The sequence below is a fragment of the Mobula birostris genome, chromosome 2, assembly GCF_030028105.1.
Source record: "Mobula birostris isolate sMobBir1 chromosome 2, sMobBir1.hap1, whole genome shotgun sequence".
Taxonomy (NCBI): Eukaryota; Metazoa; Chordata; class Chondrichthyes; order Myliobatiformes; family Myliobatidae; genus Mobula; species Mobula birostris.
In genome coordinates this window covers 38,590,993-38,609,446 of record NC_092371.1, presented here as the reverse complement: position 1 = coordinate 38,609,446, position 18,454 = coordinate 38,590,993, and the positions used below count along the sequence as shown (strand labels likewise).

At 40.2% G+C, this 18,454-nt stretch overlaps 1 protein-coding gene across 2 annotated transcripts in view; it reads right to left on the bottom strand.

Annotated features, from left to right (window-relative positions):
• The window catches only part of tshz2 (teashirt zinc finger homeobox 2), a 553,028-nt gene extending 535,358 nt beyond the window's left edge, over window positions 1–17,670 (bottom strand). For both annotated transcript variants that reach the window (XM_072239784.1, XM_072239791.1), the window contains exon 1: window positions 17,178–17,670. In XM_072239784.1, the coding sequence (XP_072095885.1) occupies window positions 17,178–17,217 (40 nt within the window). In that variant the 5' untranslated portion in view covers window positions 17,218–17,670. The remainder of the gene's footprint in view (window positions 1–17,177) is intronic.
• Window positions 17,671–18,454: the final 784 nt, after the last annotated feature.

Here is an 18,454-nt window from a genome sequence, read left to right as displayed (position 1 = left end):
GGGCTGCAGATCTGAGCAGGGATATCCCCATTTCTAGTGCAGCACCACTTGTTCCTGCTACTCATAAGGTTTAGCCTCATTGCTCTCAAGCTTAGGGTCTCCTTGTTGCTCCTCTTCCAGCACTGTTGCTGTTTCATGGACACAGATTATGCAGAATGTTGCAGATAAAGAAGTATGCACATCTGCTTGATACGTACTGAAAGGCAGCACCATTCCGATGCAAGCACGGGATTTTCAGCAGACCACTGACAGTTTCCACAAATATCCATTGCTACTCTGTGACTCTTGCTGTATCAGTGCTCAGCTGGTGTGGTTGGATTGGGTATTCAAGTGAAAAGCCACTCAAGAGGAGAAATACCTTATTCCCAAGATCCATTATGCAGGGAGGTGGCAGATGTTGGAACTGTTTGGAAGTACTATTTCCTTCAATGATGGCATGATAGCTCCATTCATGAGAACATTCTTCAGGTGATTCACAACTGCCAAGAAGAGCAGGGTAAGCTGCCTCAACAACTATGACCCAATTACATCTACTGCTTTGAGAGTGAGTCATGGGCAGAATGAACTTCTCTCGAAGCAAGGACATGGGCCTCTGTACCTCTCTCCACAACTAGATCATTCACTTCCTCACCAGTAGACCACAGTCAGTGCACCCCTCAAGGATGCATGCTTACCTCTGCTCTGCTTTCTCTAAACACATGACAACGTGGCCAAGCACAGCTCAATTACCACCGATACATTTGCCAATGACACAACTATTGACTTCAGAATTTCATATGGTGATGAGGAGGCATACAAGAGTGTGATAGATCGGCTGGTTGAGTGGTATCGTAACAACAACCTTACACTCAATGTTAGTAAGACAAAGGAATTGTTTATGGATTTCAGGGAGGGAAGTCAAGGGAATACAGAGCAGTCCTCTTCGTCGGATCAGCGGTGGAAAGGGTAAGCAGTTTCACGGTCTCAACATTTCTGAAGATGTAACCTGGGCTCAACATACTGATGCAATCACAAAGAAGGCATAGCAGTGGCTATACTTCATTAACAGTTTGAGGAAACTTGGTATGTCACCAAAGACTCTTGCAAATATCCAACGATGAACCGTACAGAGTATTCTATCTGGTCGCATCACCACCTAGCATGGAGGGGCCACTGCACTAAATCAGGAAAGTCTGCAGAAAGTTGCAAACTCAGCCAGCTCCATCATGGGCACTAACCTCACCACCATTGAGGACATCTTCAAAAGGTGATGCCTCAAAAAGAATGCATTCCTCATTAAGGATCCCATCACCCAGGGCATGCCCTCTTCTCATTATTACCATCAGGAAGGAGGTACATAGAGCCTGAAGCACACACAATGTTTTAAGAACAGCTTCTTCCCCTCCACCATCAGATTTCTGAATGGACAACAAACCCATGTAAACTAGCTCACTATTTTTTTTTCTTCTTTAGCTCTCATTTTGCAGTCCTTATTTAATAGCTTCAGTCATATGTTTTCTTATTATAATGTATAGTTTTTTTTAATTTATGTATTGCACAGTACTGCTGCCACAAAAGAAAAAATTTAAACACTGTTGGAATATGCCGGTGATATTAACCAGATTCTGATTCAGCTATACAAAAACAATGAAAACCAGCAAAGTTGACCAATCCCAAACTTCAGATGCCATGTGATCCTCTGAAATTAAAGTACAGTGCCTCAGTGATCTCTAATGCAGAAGCAAGCAGAAAACAGGGAGAAATGTCAAAGATGTGGCAGCCAAATGAAACCATCCCGTGACCAGGAGATTCTAAGACAATGTGATATTGACATTCTTGGAGAGGTAATCAGGCATAAAAGAGTGGCTCCAGGTCTTCTCACATACCTCAATAATGAGAGTTTTGTAAAACCTAAATGTGCTCAAACAAGTACTGGCAGTATGCACGCCTCTGAAAACCCTCTGAGAGTAGTCTCTTCATTGATTGGAATGTCTTTTCCCCCTCCCTCAAAGCCTCTGAACCCAGATATAGCCTTACCGAAGTCTTCAATAATGGAGCATTGGGAATGAAACACACTACTGATGTACCTATGGATCTCAACAGTCAAATGCTGGGTAAGGTACTCTCGTTCCATTTTACTATAACTGTTAGGAACTTGGAAAGTATTTGAGCAGCCTGCAACTGTACCACAGCTACAATGAAGTCCCTGATGTTATCAGAATGGCCCTCTAAATCAGAATGGTAGCAAACACATAATGTACTCTGCGATGTACTAAGAGTATTCCACTGAGGACAGATGACACAACATCTTGCCAAAGCCCAGGAAAGGATCTAATCTAACACAAATGTGAAAACTAAATGTATTCATATAAATATATGTCACCATATACAACCCTTAGATCCCTTCTTGGGGACAATCATTTTAAATACAAAGAAATACAATAGGATCAATGAAAGGCCATACTAAAGGGTGGACAACAACCAATGTGCAAAAAAATATGCAAATACAAAAAAAGAAAGAAAAAAAGTAATAATAAATAAATAAACAAATAATCAACTATCAAGAACATGAGATGAAGAGTCATTGAAAGTGAGTCCAGCACAGTGCAAACAGCTTGGTAGTGGGGTGAGTGAAGTTATCCCGTCTGGTTCAAGGGCCTAATGGTTAAGGGGTCATAACCGCTCCTGAACCTCCTGATGCAGGTTCTGAGGCACCTGCACCTTCTACCAGATGGCAGCAGCCAGAAGAGAGCATGGCCTGGATGTTGGGGGTCGTTGATGATGGATGCTGCTTTCCTGGAACAGCACTCTGTATAGATGTGCTCAACGGTAGGGAGGGGTTTACCCATGATGGACTGGGCTGTATTTGTAGGCTTTTCCGTACATGAGCATTGATATTTCCATACCAGGTTGTGATACAACCAAGCAACATACTCTCCACCACATATCTATGGAATTTTGTCAAAGTTTTAGATGTCATGCTGAATCTTCACATACCTTTATAGAAGGAGATGCCCTGCCATGCTTTCTTCATAATGGCACTCATGTGCTGGACCCAGGACAAATCCTCTGACATAATAACACTGAGGAATTTAAGGTTGCTGAGCCTCCTCACCTCCGAGCTCCCAATAAGGACTGGCTCTTGGACCTCTAGTTTCCTCCTCAAGTCAACAATCATCTCCTTGGTCTTGCTGACATTGAGTGAGAGGTTGTTTTTGTGGCACCACTCAGCGAGATTTTCTATCCCTCTCCTATATGCTGATTCAGCTAATGACAGTGGGGTCGTGGGCAAACTTAAATATGGCATTGGAGCCATGCCTAGCCTCACAGTCATAAATATAAAGTGAGTAGATCAGGGAGCTAAGCACATAGCCTTGTGGTGCACCTGTGCAGAGGAAGATTGTGGAGCAGATGTTGTTGCCAATCTTGACTTGACTGGGGTCTGCAATGAGGAAATTGAGGATCCAGTTTGACAAGGAGGTACTGAGGACTTGAATCTTATTGATCAGTTTCGAATGCTGAGCTGTAGTCCACGAAGAGTATCCTGATGTATGCATCTTCGCTGTCTAGGATTGAGTGAAGAGCCAATGAAATAGCAGCTGTTGTTGACTTGTTATGACACTAGGAAAATTGGAGTGGATTCCAGTCACTTCTTGGGCAGGAGTTCATATGCTTCACCTTTCAAATATGTCACCAACCTTTCAAAGCACTTCATCACGGTTGATGTAAATGCTACTGCATGATAGTCATGGAGGCAGGTTACCACATTCTTCTGAGGCACCAGTATAATTGAAGCCTGCTTAAAGCAGATGGGTACCTCAGACTGCTGAAGTGAGAGGTTAAAGATATCAGTGAACACTCCTGCCAATTGATCAGCACAGATCTTCAATACTCAGCCAGGTACCCATCTGGATCGGATGCTTTTCTTGGGTTCACTTTCCTGAGAGAAGCTCTCACCAGCCTCAGAAACCGAGACCGTGGGAGTTTGTGAGGTGCCTCCATGTTTTGATGGTCAAAGTGAGCGTAAAAAGCATTGAGCTCATCTGAGAATGAAGCCTTGTTGTCACCTATGTTGCTCGGTTTCACTTTGTTGGAGCCGATAGCATTTAAGCCCTGCCACAGCTGATGGGCATCAAGTGATTCAAGTTTGGTCCAGAACTGCCACTTCGTACGTGAGATGGCTTACTGGAGATCATAACTGTACCTCTTGTATTTAACTTGGTCACCAGACCTGAATGTTACTGATCAGGCCCTCAGCAGATTGCGGATCTCATTGTTCATCCAGGGCTTCTGGTTAAAGGCGATTCTGAATGATTAGTGGGACCACAATTGCCTGTGATTGTTTTTATAAAGTCCATGAGAATTGTGGTATATTCGTTCAGACCCTGTGATGAATCCTTGAACGTGGCCTAGTCTCTTGATTCGAAGCAATCCCGCAGCTGCTCCTCAGTCTTCCATGACCACCTCTTTGTTGTCTTTCATCTCTGGGGCCTCGCTCTTTAGCCTCTGCCTATATGCAGGTAGGAGATGGACAGATAAGTAATCAGATTTCCTGAAATGTTGTCCAGGCATGGAATGGTAGATATCCCTAACTGTTGTGTAGTAGTAGAAACACTAACCACTTCAGCAAAATGTTGAAGATGCAATTGCTGGCAAAGTGCATTTGGGCTGACTGTTACCAGTTGATTTATGTTCGAAGGTTCATGTACCCAGGCATTAAGTCAGAAGATGATCCGATAGGGTGTGGTCATTCACATGTGAATATCGAAATATCAATGATCGATGTTTGGCCTTTTTTTTGGGGGTTACTCAGTACTCATTGTTTAGAGTAAAATACAAACTGGTAAGATGACTTAATATTCAACATCTACGGCAACACTAACAGGCTATATCATCCCCAAACTAATGTTTCAAATACAGATTCATAGTTAAGTTCATTTTTTTAATGTATGAAAGGGCCATGGAGTTGAACAGGAAGGCCCAATTCCTTTAACAAGGCGATGAAAACACGAGGCATCAATTTAAAATAATTACAAGAGTGATTAAAGGGGAGTTGAGGAAAACATTTTTCACCTGAAGCATGAATCTGTTCTGGAACTCAATGCCTGGAAAGGTGATGGAAACGAAAAACATAACACATTTAAAAAGTAGCTGGATGAGGGTTTAAAGCACCATAACTCTCAAAGCTGTGGACCAAAAGCCAAGTGGGAACGGTCCAAGTAGCTATTTTCATACCCAGCATGTATACAATGGATTGAATTGTCTTCTTTGCCTTAAGTTTCAATAATGGTAAACTTCTGGAAAGTACCTCACAAGTTTACAGTTTACAAGCAGTAGCTTCAAAATTGCTAATCCAAATCATCTGTCCTGTATATTTTGTGAACACATCTATGCTAACAAATCAATTTCAATTCCCCACACTCTAAATTTACCTTATACCTACAGTTCACTTGGATACAGAAAACCATCCCGTGCAGACTCCGAGCAGAGATGGAGTGGTTCAAGCAACGTTACAAAGGAGGTAAAACACGAACTTAGTGGTAACAGAGATATGTTCATCTTAAAACTATGAATGATATCAGGCTTTTAAAACTATAGATGATTTAAAGCTATACATGATTTGATGCTATTGTTGCTATATTTTTCTGCAGGGGAGTGGGAGGGGGATTTTGGGGTCTGTCAGTTTCGTTTCTTTTCTTTCTCGTCCTGGGGTGGGAGTTGATGTCTTTTCTTTAATCAACTCCATGGTCTTTCTGTATCTCATGGCTATCTGGAGAAGACAAATATCAGAGTTGTATTGCACATGCATACTTTGACAATAAAATGAACCCTTTGAACCTTTGATATTACACTGCCAGGGGAGGTTCACAGTTGATAGCCACCGTACAGAGAGGAGATGAGAAATAAAGAGAATTGCTTCCATATTCCTAATGTGTCTGCTGCATGAGTGAGTGTCAACACAATCAGTCTGACAAGGTGGAATAGTCCAGAGGTAACAGAACAGGAGTTGAGCATTATTAGGGTAGATATGAAAATTAACATCACTCAGAAACAATATGCTAAAAATGTAATATAAAAATGAGCCAAGGATAATAAATGGAACAGAGGCTATAGACAAATCTTTACCCAACAACTGAAAACTTTCAAAACAGCAAGACAGAAATCAATGGTGAATAATTGAAGATGGACAAAGAGATATTACACAAATGCCTGATTTCTGAACTGCATTTGAAAGAATGAAAGACTGCCCCATAGAATCTTGTGTACAGCTTTCATATAAATATGGCACTGAAAGTGAGAAACAGATGCTTTTGATTAAAATATTAGTCCTACCAAGGCACTCCAGTGTGGTCATTACCTACATACTTTTAATCAGTAAGCAGCATCTGTTTCCGATAGTAAATCATGAAAAACGGCATAACTCCATTAATGTTATTTATAGGAAGGCTGAGGCATATATAAAATGCTATTAATTTTTTCTATGCTATTGCGGTGTCCTTCAAACAAATAGTTCATTTAAAAAAATCCTTATTTTTCCCATTTTCTTCCACATCTTTCAGTCAACCAAGCAGTAGGAGAATTTCAAAGAAAAATTGATCCATAAACATCATCCCTTTCATTGTAACACCACCCAGCTGAAGTAACAATCATACCGCACTACACTGAGCATAATCTTGGGATTTGGACTCATGCTTGGAGCCAGGCTCATTTATCAGGAAGGAAGTAAATTTTATTTAAAAACGACTATATTTTGAACACTCATACAATAGCAACAGTTCTACATTATTCCATTACTCTGCCTTTGGAGAAACACTCTACAAAATACAAATTTTGTAGAGAAACTTTCTCCAAGGGCAGAGTTTTAGAGTAATATAAACATAAATTATAACAAGACATAAATTACAAGTGGAGATAGAAAAGGAATGTAATTAGTACAATGTTATGACAAACATGGGAGATTTCGATGTACAGGTAAACTGGGAAAATCAGGTTGGTGCTGGATTTCAATAGAGGGAAACCCTAGAATGCCTATGAGATGGCTTTTTAGAGCAGCTCATGGTAGAGCCCACTAGAGGAAAGGCAATTCTGGATTTGGTGTTATGTAATGAACCAGATTTGATTAGGGAGCTTAAGGTAAAGGAACTGTTGGGAGGCAGTAATCATAATATGATAGAATTCACCCTGCAGTTTGAGAGGGAGAAGATAAAGTGTGATCTATCAATATTATAGTGGAGTAGAGGAAATTACAGAGGCATGAGAGAGAAGCTGGCCAAAGTTGATTAACAGGGGACACCAACAGGAATGATGGCAGAGTAGCAATGGCTGGAGTTTCTGGGGGCAATTCAGAAGGCACAGGATCCATATATATCCCAAAGATGAAGTAGTATTTTAAAGGGAGGATGAGACAACCATGGATGACAAGGGAAGTTGTAGACAGCATAAAAGCAAAAGAGAGGACTTATGATGTAACAAAAATTAGTGAGAAATTCATTGGTACAGAAGGAGAGAATAGATGAAATATGAAGGCATCTAGCCAACGATATAAAAGAGGATACCAACAGTTTCTTCAGATATATAAAAAACAAAAGAGAGGCAAGAGTGGACCGCTAGAAAATGACACTGGAGAGGTAATAATGGGAAATAAAGAAATGGCAGACAAACTTCGTAAGTATTTTGCTTGAGTATTCACTGAAGAAGACACTAGCAGTATTCAGAAATTTGAAAGTGTCTGGGCAGAAGTGAGAGCTGTTGCTATTACTAATGAGAAGGTATTTGGTTGGTAGCTGCAAGGTATGAAGATAGATAAGTCACTTGGAGAAGATGGAATACACTCCAGAGTTCTGAAAGAGGTAGCTATAGAGATTGTAGAAGCATTAGTAATGATCTTTCAAGAATCACTAAATTCTGGAATGGACTGGAAAATTGAAAATGTCAATTTACTCTTTATGAAGGGAGGGAGGGATTAGAAAGGAAATTATCAGCCAGTTGATATCCTGAATTCAGTGGTAAGGAAGATGTTGCAGTCCATCATTAAGGACCGAGATTTTGGGGTACTTGGAGGCACATGATAAAGTAGGCTGAAATCAGCATGGTAACCTAAGGGGAAATCTTGCCTGATAAATCTGTTGTAATTCTTTGAGGAAATAACAGGCAGGATAGACAAAGTAAAGTCAGGGGACATTGTTTGCTTGGACTTTCAAAAGATCTTTGACAAGGTCCCAAACATGAAGCTGCTTAACAAGATAAAAGCCTGTGGTATTACAGGATTGGATGACTGGCAAGAGGCAAAGCGTGGGAATAAAGGGGTTTTTTCTGATTGGCTGCAGATAACCAGTGATGTTCCACCTAGGTCAGTATTGGGACCACTTTTTTTTGCATTATATGTCAATGATTTGGATGACGGAATGGGCAAAGAAGTGGCAGATGGAATATAGTGCAAGGAAGTGTACGGTCATGCACTTTGATAGAAGTTATAAAGGCATAGACCATTTTCAAAGTGGGGAGAAAATTCAAATATCAGAGGACATAAGGGACCTAGGAGTCCTTGTGCAGGATTCCCTAAAGGTTAACTTGCTGGTTCAGTCAGTGGTGAGGAAGTTAAATGCAATGTTAGCACTCATCTCAAGAGGACTAGAATATAAGAGCAAGGATGTAATGCTGAGGCTTTATAAGGCATTGATCAGACAGCACTTGGGAGTATTGTGAGCAGTTTTGGGCCACTTATGTAAGAAAGATGTGTTGACATTGGAGGGGGTCTAGAGGAGGTGCACAAGAATAATTCCTGGAATGAAAGAGTTGCTATATGAGGAACGTTTCATGGCTCTGCGTCTGTACTCACTGGAGTTTAGAGAATAAGGGAGGATCTCAAATTTCAAAGTTAAAAGTAAATTTATTACCAAATTACATATATTTCACCATATACAACCCTGAGATTCAATTTCTTGCAGGCATACTCAATAGATCCAATGTAATAGAATTATAGAAAGACCTCAACAACACGGTGGACAACCAGTACGCAAAAGGTAATAAACCATGCAAATACAAAAAGATAGAAAAAAGAAATATTAATAATAATAATAATAAATTTCCAGAATATAAGATGAAGAGCCCATAGGTTGAGGTAGCAGTTCAGTAATTCGAAAGTGAAGTTCAGTGAAGCCAGTAAATATACTCTCCACCATACAGCTATAGACGTTTGACAAAGTTTCCGATGTCATGCCGAATCTTCACAAACTTCTTAGAAAGTGGAAGCGCTGTCATGTGTTCTTCATAACTTCCAAACTGACTGGGGTCTCCACGTGAGGAAATTAAGGATCCATTGGCACAATGTGGTTTTGGGCCAAGATCTTGAAGCTTATTGATTAGTTCTCACTGAAACCTATTGAATGTTGTAAAGCCTAGATATAGTGGATGTGGAGAGGTTTTTTCTTACAATAGGTGAGCCACTGGCCTGAGGACACAGTCTTTGAATAGAGGGACATCCTTTTGGAAAAGAGATAAGGAGAAATTTATTCAGCCAGTGGGTAGTGAATCTGGAATTCATTTCCACAGATAGTTGTCGAGGCAAAATCATTAGGTATATTTAAAGTGGAGGCTGACAGGTTCTTGATCAGTCAGGACATCGAAGGATACAAGGAGAAGGTGGGAGATGGAATTAAGAGGGATAATATATCAGCCATGACGGAATGGAGGAGCAGTCTCGATGGGCCAAATATCCTAATTATGCTCCTCTGCCTTATGGTCTAAATATATTGTGTGAAAGAAATACTAATTACAATGCTGATCCCAAAGATATCCTGTTGCTTCAAAGTTTTATTCCATACAACTAAGCAACACAATGCCCAAATGACATAGAGAAGTATATTTGTCCATGAAACCATAACTCTAGTACCCTGTTTCTGGACATGAAATGTTCATATCAGAAGAACATAAATTTTGAATTATTATCAGAAGCACTGGGGAAAAGTTGGAAGACCTCCGTCAGCAGAAAACTTCACTGGATTTGTTTTTCTTTCATTCTTGGGAAACTGAAATCGCTGATAATGCAAGTAATTTTGCTCATTCCTCATTCAGAAGTGGCAGGAGGCTCTTTCTGGAACATCTGCAATTCCTGTAGCGTACAGAAACTCACTCTACTGTTGAATAGGGAGCTCCAGAAATGTATGACCCAGCAGCAATGCAGCATCCTATATCCTGGATAAATGGGATGGTTTGTGACAAGGGCAGAACTTGCAGGCGATGGTAGTCTAATCACCTGCTGCCCTTGCCCACTAAGGTAGAAGGGAAATTGGGTTACAAATGACAAGTAGACTTTCATGTGCTATTGAAAGGCAACCTGTACATAGTACATACTGCATTATGGTGCACCAGTATAGAACTGTTAATACTGACGGGTGGAATGATAAGCCAGGTTGTTTGGGTTCTGATATTGTTGAACTTCACTCACTTTGACCCTGTGCTTTATAGGGTCCTGGGAGTCAAAAGCCTATAAAGCCCTGCTCTCACTGCGACATGAGTGAAAGAGCTCGTATAGATAACTTTCCAGTGATGTAACATTCTCTGTATTAACAGTAGGGGACTGGATGATGGAAGCATCAACTGAATGACAAGGAAAAAGGGACGGACACCCTCTTGGAGATGATCAGTGCCTGATTAATATGGTGCTGTTATCACCTGCCATGTTGTAATGCAAATCTGAAAGTGGTGCAGATCTCTCTAAATGGAGGTGCTCGCTATCACAGACCACTACATTACCTGATGATTACAACATTGTACAGTCACTAGTGTCCTTTCCATTCCTGCCTTATGATATACCCAAGTAAGCTGGGCATAAGGCGTTACCATGAGTAGCTCTTGCAGCAATGGTGCAGTACTAAGTCACTGATCTCTAACAGCTGTCTTCCTCTGTCTCAGGTACAGTGCAAGTCAGTAGAGGCTGCTCCATTCTGATTCCTACTGATTTTAATTTTATGAAGGCCTCCTGCTGCCATACTCAGTCAAATGCTGCCTATTCTCATGGCAGACATGCTCATCTAAAATCTAGAATTCGACTATATTAACCAACATTTGACAGTCTGTCAAATTTCTATAATGCACTCTTGGCAGAATCTGGAATGAGCATTGATAAACAAGTAGAGACATATGAGAATGCAGATGCCCCTTCCCTTCTCCTCTTTATATTCACAATCTCCCCTCTCAACTCTCAGTCCTGATGCAAGGTCCGAATCCAAGATGTCAACCATACCTTTCCCCACATTGATGCTGCTCAACCCATGGAGATCCTTCAGTAGATTAATGACCAAGTTACGGATGAGCAACTGTAACTTGACAGCACTGTCAATGACTACACAGCAACTGAGGTTGTAATAGGAGTAAGTCAACGTCTCAGGTTGAGACACTCAAGTTGAGACTTGCATCTTTTACCTCCACAGATGCTGTTTGTCCTGTTAAGTTCTTTCAGCATTCTGTTCTTTTTTTGCTCCAGAATGTACAGACTCTTTTAGTCTTCCTAGTACTGTCAATCCTTCTCCAAACATCATCTCCTTGTCATAGTGGAGAAGCTTGTGAGTTCCTGAAAGCAATGCCGTCTGGAGTTTAGCCACCTGGCACTTAGATCCTGTAGGGTCACTTAAGCGGTAAGGTAAAGGATGGAGGTTTCCAAGAGTGATCTAACCAAGACCTCAATGGTTGAGCTGGCAGAAGATGATAACACATCACAACAGCAGTGAAGGGACCCCAGTCGACTTGCAATCCACGCCAATGGACCCAAGCTCAGATCTGACTAGGACATTGTGGTAGATGCTCGTGCATCAGCCTCTCCATGTTACACAAAGCCACGCAGAGATGTTCTCCGTTAACTCACCAGTAGACGACCCTTTAGGAAAACATCATGCTCAACTTGACTGAGTGCACCACTGTCAATCACATCCCATTACATATAACCAATTAGAGTAGATTGATAAGATAGCAACATTTTGCTTTTTAGACAATTTACATTTTATCTGGGTGGTACCAGAGATATTATTTAATGGTAGATCAGTTATCCAGATGGTAACTCATTTTAGGTCACCAGGACCATGGCAAGAAGACCATTCTATTGCTGCTAACCGTCCATAGGTTCTCATATTCATTGTTCTGCACTCTCAAAACTCTTGTGAATTCATCCCTTTGAACGCAATAGTAGTGTACACATCAAGATGTAATGGGTCTTCGGTGTGAATAAGGAAGTTCATCTCTAAATGAGTCTGTGCAAGGGAACTCTCTCAGTAATACCATCAGGATCAGGTCCATATCTGATACGTGGTTGAATAAAGACAAGATTATAAGTACTTCCCTCTTGCTATCAAGCACCTTTGTCTTCCAGGACTTAGCTGGCTCACTTAAAGGCAATGCTGGCAAACCACACTTAGATGAACTATAAGTCCCAATACCTAAGCATATTCCATCACTGCCTCACTGATCCCTGTTTTCCCTCAGTGGTGGAAAATCGGTGAGGGAGGATGGTTGTTGGTAATGTCTTAATTTTCTTTGCCCATGTTTGGTTTTAGCTGATTTACTGAGACTTCATAGAGCCGGAATAAAAATGTTAAGGGTTCCAAAGACCACATTGCAACACCACCATACCCCCCTCAATCAGTCACACAAAAATTGGTAGCTATGTCTGTCTTGCCAATGGAAATAGGCATACACACCTATAATAAAGGCTGTTGGCTGACTGTACAAATCTATAAACAGTAGTATGTCATGCTACTGCTTGACTTGTCTGTGCTACATCTCTTCTGACTTTGCAATGTCTGTAGACCCGATGCCATTTCAAGTGTCCATGTCCAGTTATCTATCTAGTTTTATTACTACTTTTTGTCACATTTCCAAACCAAAGTGTGGGCCACTGGCTCATTTTCGTGAACAGCTAAAAGACAGTGATAAGGCTGTGAATCTGGATTCACAAAACTGAACAGCAGAATAAAAGCAGATTTCCTTCTCAAAGGACATTAGTGTACCCAAATGGATTTGAGGACAACTAGGAGCTTTCATTGTCACTGTTGGCTGATATTAACTTAAAAAAAATAAGGAATGTAATAATTCAATGTTATCGGGAGGCAACATTACAGATTTTTCCAAATATTGGACTACCATAGAATTAAGCTCATTTTAAAGCAAACTCAAGAGATTGAAAACTAATGAGTGTTGTTGAACAGAGGATCCTGGCAGTATAAGAGCATCGTTTGCTGAAAGCAGCTGTACAAGTAGAAGGTCACATTTAGCATGCTAGTCTTTATCAGTAAGGGCACTGAATTTAGGAGTAGGGACACTGTTGTTGTCATACAAGTTGTTGGTGAGGTCGCACTTGGAGTATTATGGGCTAAAGGGCCTATTTCCATACTGTATTACTCTATGACTCTAAAACAGATGTTACAATCAACAAACCTTTCTTCTATAGTACCATTCCTCTTTGTTATATTTCACTGGTACAATTAGTAGGAATGTTCAAAGCAAGAATTTAAGTCTGTTCTACCCTTCCGGACACAGGTGTTCATTAATCTATAATTACTTCATGTGGAGCTAACGAACAACTGTAATTATTACAGTTAATTCCTGTTTAGTGAATAAGCCACTTGTCATCACAAATTGTTGCAGCATGGTCCACCATGAAAATGTTGGCTGGAAAGCATCAAGGTTTACAAAGCACAACACACGTTCTTGTAATTTTACAATGAACACTTCCTCTCCTGGAAAAAAGTAGAAAATGATTGTAATCTAATGCAAGTTTATCAGGCTTTGAAATGAGAAAACTCACATTATTATGGATCATGAAAAGTTCTAACACCATAAAACTTAACCTGCCTTTTCAGAGATGATGCAGAGCCTGGTATGGACTACCAATATTTTCTTTTTTATTGCAACATTTTTCCAATATTTGCACTTTTTTCATTTTTTAATATGATTATTCCATCCAGAATTCATTACTACTGATGGACCTGCAAAATGATTCTTACATGACTCCATATCGCAACGTGACAAATCCACTACAGTCTTGAAGAAGTTAAACCTCACTCCAAATGTCAGCGTTACAGGCTAGAATACAAGAGCTCTACACATGAAGACATTACACAACTGCTGCTGCAAGATTCTGAACTTCAAAAAAGATTCACCTAGTGAGACTGTGAAAGATAATCAAATTCAGAAATTAATCTTTAAGAGCCAATTAGAAATGATTCAGAACTACTTAGTATTGGGGAAGGCTTCCACACAGTGATACCTATTAGTTAGCAGTAACACTTGTATTTTAACACAATAAGCCATATTTATTGATCAAATTATTCTAGAATATAGATCAATACAAAAATAATACTTAAAAAAGTGATTAACCTTCCCAGTTATCTCCAAGCAGTAAAGGTTCCAAACTAATTCTAAAATATTTCCACTAATACTTTGAATATATGTGATCTAAGGAGAGTGAATTCAAAGCCAAAAGTACTCTTGTTCACAGGTTATTCTTAGGGTTAGTTCAATATATACATATATATCTCCATCCCTCTGAAATGAATGATTTACTTGAGGTGTGAAACATCAAGTCCCAGGTTTGTTAAATATTGGTATTGAAGAAGAAAGGAGCAATAAGGTAAATCAAGATGATGCAAAAGGCACTACCAAGTTTGGCCTTTACAACAGGAGATGAAATGAGTGCAACAATTTACCCTGAGTTTTATGGCCAATCTGTGCTGTGTGACTTTGAAAAATTTTGAGGTATGAATTCAGACACTTTGGAATGTTGTGATATCTATGCAGATCTGGTGTAGGACAAAGACCAAGTCAGACTGCTTTTAATAGAGTTCAAAAGAACAGCAAACCTAAAACAAGCAATTATCATAGAAATACTGAAGAGACAAAGCACAACTGAAGGTATAATCTTTTAAGCACAGTCAAACAGAACCTAGTTTACTTTAGTAACATCTTTTTTAATGCAATGCAAAATTATTTAAAAGTCTAGCACATAAATTTTATGATGAATTTTTAGACTGTCCCTGAAAATGCTTTCATTTCTTTGCAGATCTTCATTCCATCAATATACTCTATACATCACTAAATGTTTTCTAACAATTACCATCCACATCAATAGGATATCAAAGTAAATACTGTAAATATCATGCAAATATCTGAGCTATTAAAGCATTAAATATTTGAGTAGAGACCCCACTTAAAATAAATCATGTGAGATATCGTTCTAAAACAAAATTGAAACCAAATCAAATTTGGAGACTACCTTCAGAAAGAAAATATTTAATAATGCTTTTGTTCTTGAACTTATGAGTAGATTTATTTTGTGAAGGATTTTAGTTTTGTTTGACTTCTGCAGTATTACATTAAGATCACAGTTAACTAGCAGACAATCTAAGACAGGCATACTTGACACCACATAAACTGGTGGATCTCACCAAGTGGTGTTCCTGCACTTTTAACCTCATCATACTTTCAAATTATAAAACATATTGTTATCAGTCAATTTTGAATTCCCTAGTTGACAGTCATGTCAAGTTTAAGTAATGACAGGAATATTGAAAGCTAACATATATTTAAATAAGTTTATTTTAAAACATTGCAACTTTGGTCAAAGTTTTCTTTATGAATGCTACTCAATAGCTTTCATTCTTACCCCACCCCCCTGTTTCCTATCATACATCGTTGAACTTATTATATCACATCTGTCAACCCACATCTCTTCACCCCTTCCTGCATTGCCAGGTAATCAATTTGTCGTCACTCTTGGTAACCCCAGTAAAGTCATCAGTGAAATGAGTTACAGCTGTGAAACCATCAGGAAGAAGAACAGCCAAGAATATGCTGCTGATAGCACATCGAGGTCTCAAAGATGAAATATTAATGCACGATTTGTTTATCTGCAAGCTCACATCTTCCAGCACTGAGCTGTTAATTTTCTATCTGTGCAGACAACAGATCACTCAGTCATGAACTCTTCACAGCCATTACACAGAGACATTTTGATTAAGTATGCCTAATGTAGTGTATAGGAAAGAATGAAAACACTCAGCCTGCCAACTTTTGATTGACCATTAAGCCACTGATGAATGTGCCTGTCAAGGGAGAGACAATTACCTCAACAATGAAGAAAGTCTTCTGGAGGGTTATTTCTATAGCTGTGACACATTTACCAGATTACAGCCATGCAAGTTGAAAGCGTGTAAACTAATAGCTAAGATTTCTTCATAATGTATTCATCTTACTCTCCTTAAAGGAAAGGAAATGAAGAAAAACACTCACATTAAAAAAACTAAACAAAATTATTGTGCATGTCTGGGCAAGGAAATGACAGGGGCAGGCGTTACGTCACTAGCACATGCGTTGCCATAGTGAGTGATTTATTGATATTTATCGAGAATGAATAGATCAAAGCCTGCCAGATGACAGGTGATCAATCACCCGTCAAATCAAAGATGGCAATCGACTCTAAGACCAGTTAAGTGGGTGGATCCGGCAGATGAAAAATGGACTTTTATTTCAGTGCCCCAGACCAAATATCACAACTCTCAGGAGGGGGAAAAGAGGGTTTAAACAGACAATTTATTTCACAGATTAGATTCCTATTTGCCTAAACTGTGGGTCTTTGGAGCGCTCGGAGAGCTCAGCTACAATGGGCGCAGGCACAAAGTTAGAGCAGCTCGCGTCGCTTTCAGCCTCCCCCCTTCTACAGATTTGCAAAGTGCATGCATGCTCTTAAACAACAATTTTAACGTTTTTTAAAATTCTCCTTGTTACTTTGCCGGCCTCACAAACCTTAAACCGAGTTTAGTTTGTCGATTTTAGCCGCGTCAGTTCAAATCCGCTGCACTACAAAACACTGTATCAGATTACAGCAAAATATTGCAACACATCCATTTTTTTTTACAGACGAAATTCTGCTTGACTGACAGGGGGGGTAACAAAATAAAGCGGGTTACACCGCGCTGGACCAGCGGAAGAGCTCTCTTTGCCCAAACTACAGTTAGATCACTCCCCAGCCCATTAAAAGAATGCACAAGCATACAACAAAAACTTCAAACAACAGAAGTCTTTGAAGACACGCACAAGATCCGTGAAACAAAACATATTTTGCTAGGTCATTTCCATTTATATAAGACTGATGAATAATAATTAGTGAATGTCTAGGCAGAGGTAGGATATAGAAGTTGCTTGTTTACCTGCTGCCCGCTTGGGTGCTTGCTGCTTCCTCCGCGGCATGCTGTGAGAGTTTCAAGTTGACTTTTCTTCAGGTGTGTGAGAGGTGCTGCGGGGAGGGGGTTGAGGGGGCGGGGGTGGGTGCTCGCTGGAGGCTCGTCCCCGATCTCGGGGTGTGTATTTGTGTGTGTGTGTGTGCGCGCGTGAGTGTAACTTAATGCGTGTAGCTCTTTTCTATACAATATAATGCATGTTATATATGAAATATATTTTTTGCATGGATGTGTCTATCGGGGGGAGTTGGTCGCTGAATCTGTACAGGGACGCCCGCCAACCCCCCCTCCCAAAGGCTGATGATCACAAGCTGCCGGCGCTGCCTCTCACTCCGCGCCCCTCTCCCGTCTCCCCGAGTGGGGTGCTGATCAGTGGCGGAGCGGAGCTGCTGCAGCTCTCCGTCGTTCGGTGGCTGGCAGTTTTTTTTTCCGGAGGGACTGGGGCTCAGTCACACTCGCACAGACACGGGTAAGCGATAGAAGCAAGCATCGATCTCCTCCTCCTCCTGCTCCTCCTGCTGGCAAAGTCAAATGCAATCTATAGCAGCCTCATCCTTGCATTTGACAGCATCTGGAGCGGTGAAAAATGAAAGCAGAAGAGAAAGCTATCAATAACAAGGGCTAGGCATTTGTTAACGGCAATAAAACAATGTTATTACACAATGACAAAATTATTAATTCTATGCGGTCCAAGCATTAGCCGAACACCTATTATGCGCACACACGCATATAACCATGCAAAAAAAACATCATTTAAAAGTATTCTCCAAAAAAAATTCTCTTTTAAACTTTTGCAACTCTTCCAATCTGAAGCAAAAATAAATTCTTGTAAAGATATTTTCAGGTAACTTTTTTGAAAAAGAATGAAAGCTAATTCGGCAAATATCCTGTTCACGCTGCTCGGGGAATATTTCTACAGGAAAGAAGATAAACATTCGCGCGTAACCTTCAGCTGCAGTTACCGACGTTACACATACCCCCCCCCACCCCATACACACACACACACACACACACACACACACACACACACACACACACAATTTGCTTTAATATGCTTCCTCAATGTTGGTAAACAAAACTACTAGACTTGCCCCACATTAATATTAGTTATATGTGGATGTGCACACAAGTATACGAAAGGTACCAATATTTCCCCCGGATTTCTCAAATCTGACTTGGACATATATTACAGCGATATATATAAATCAGGTATGCAAACAGAAAAACGTCATGTAGCCCTGGGGAGT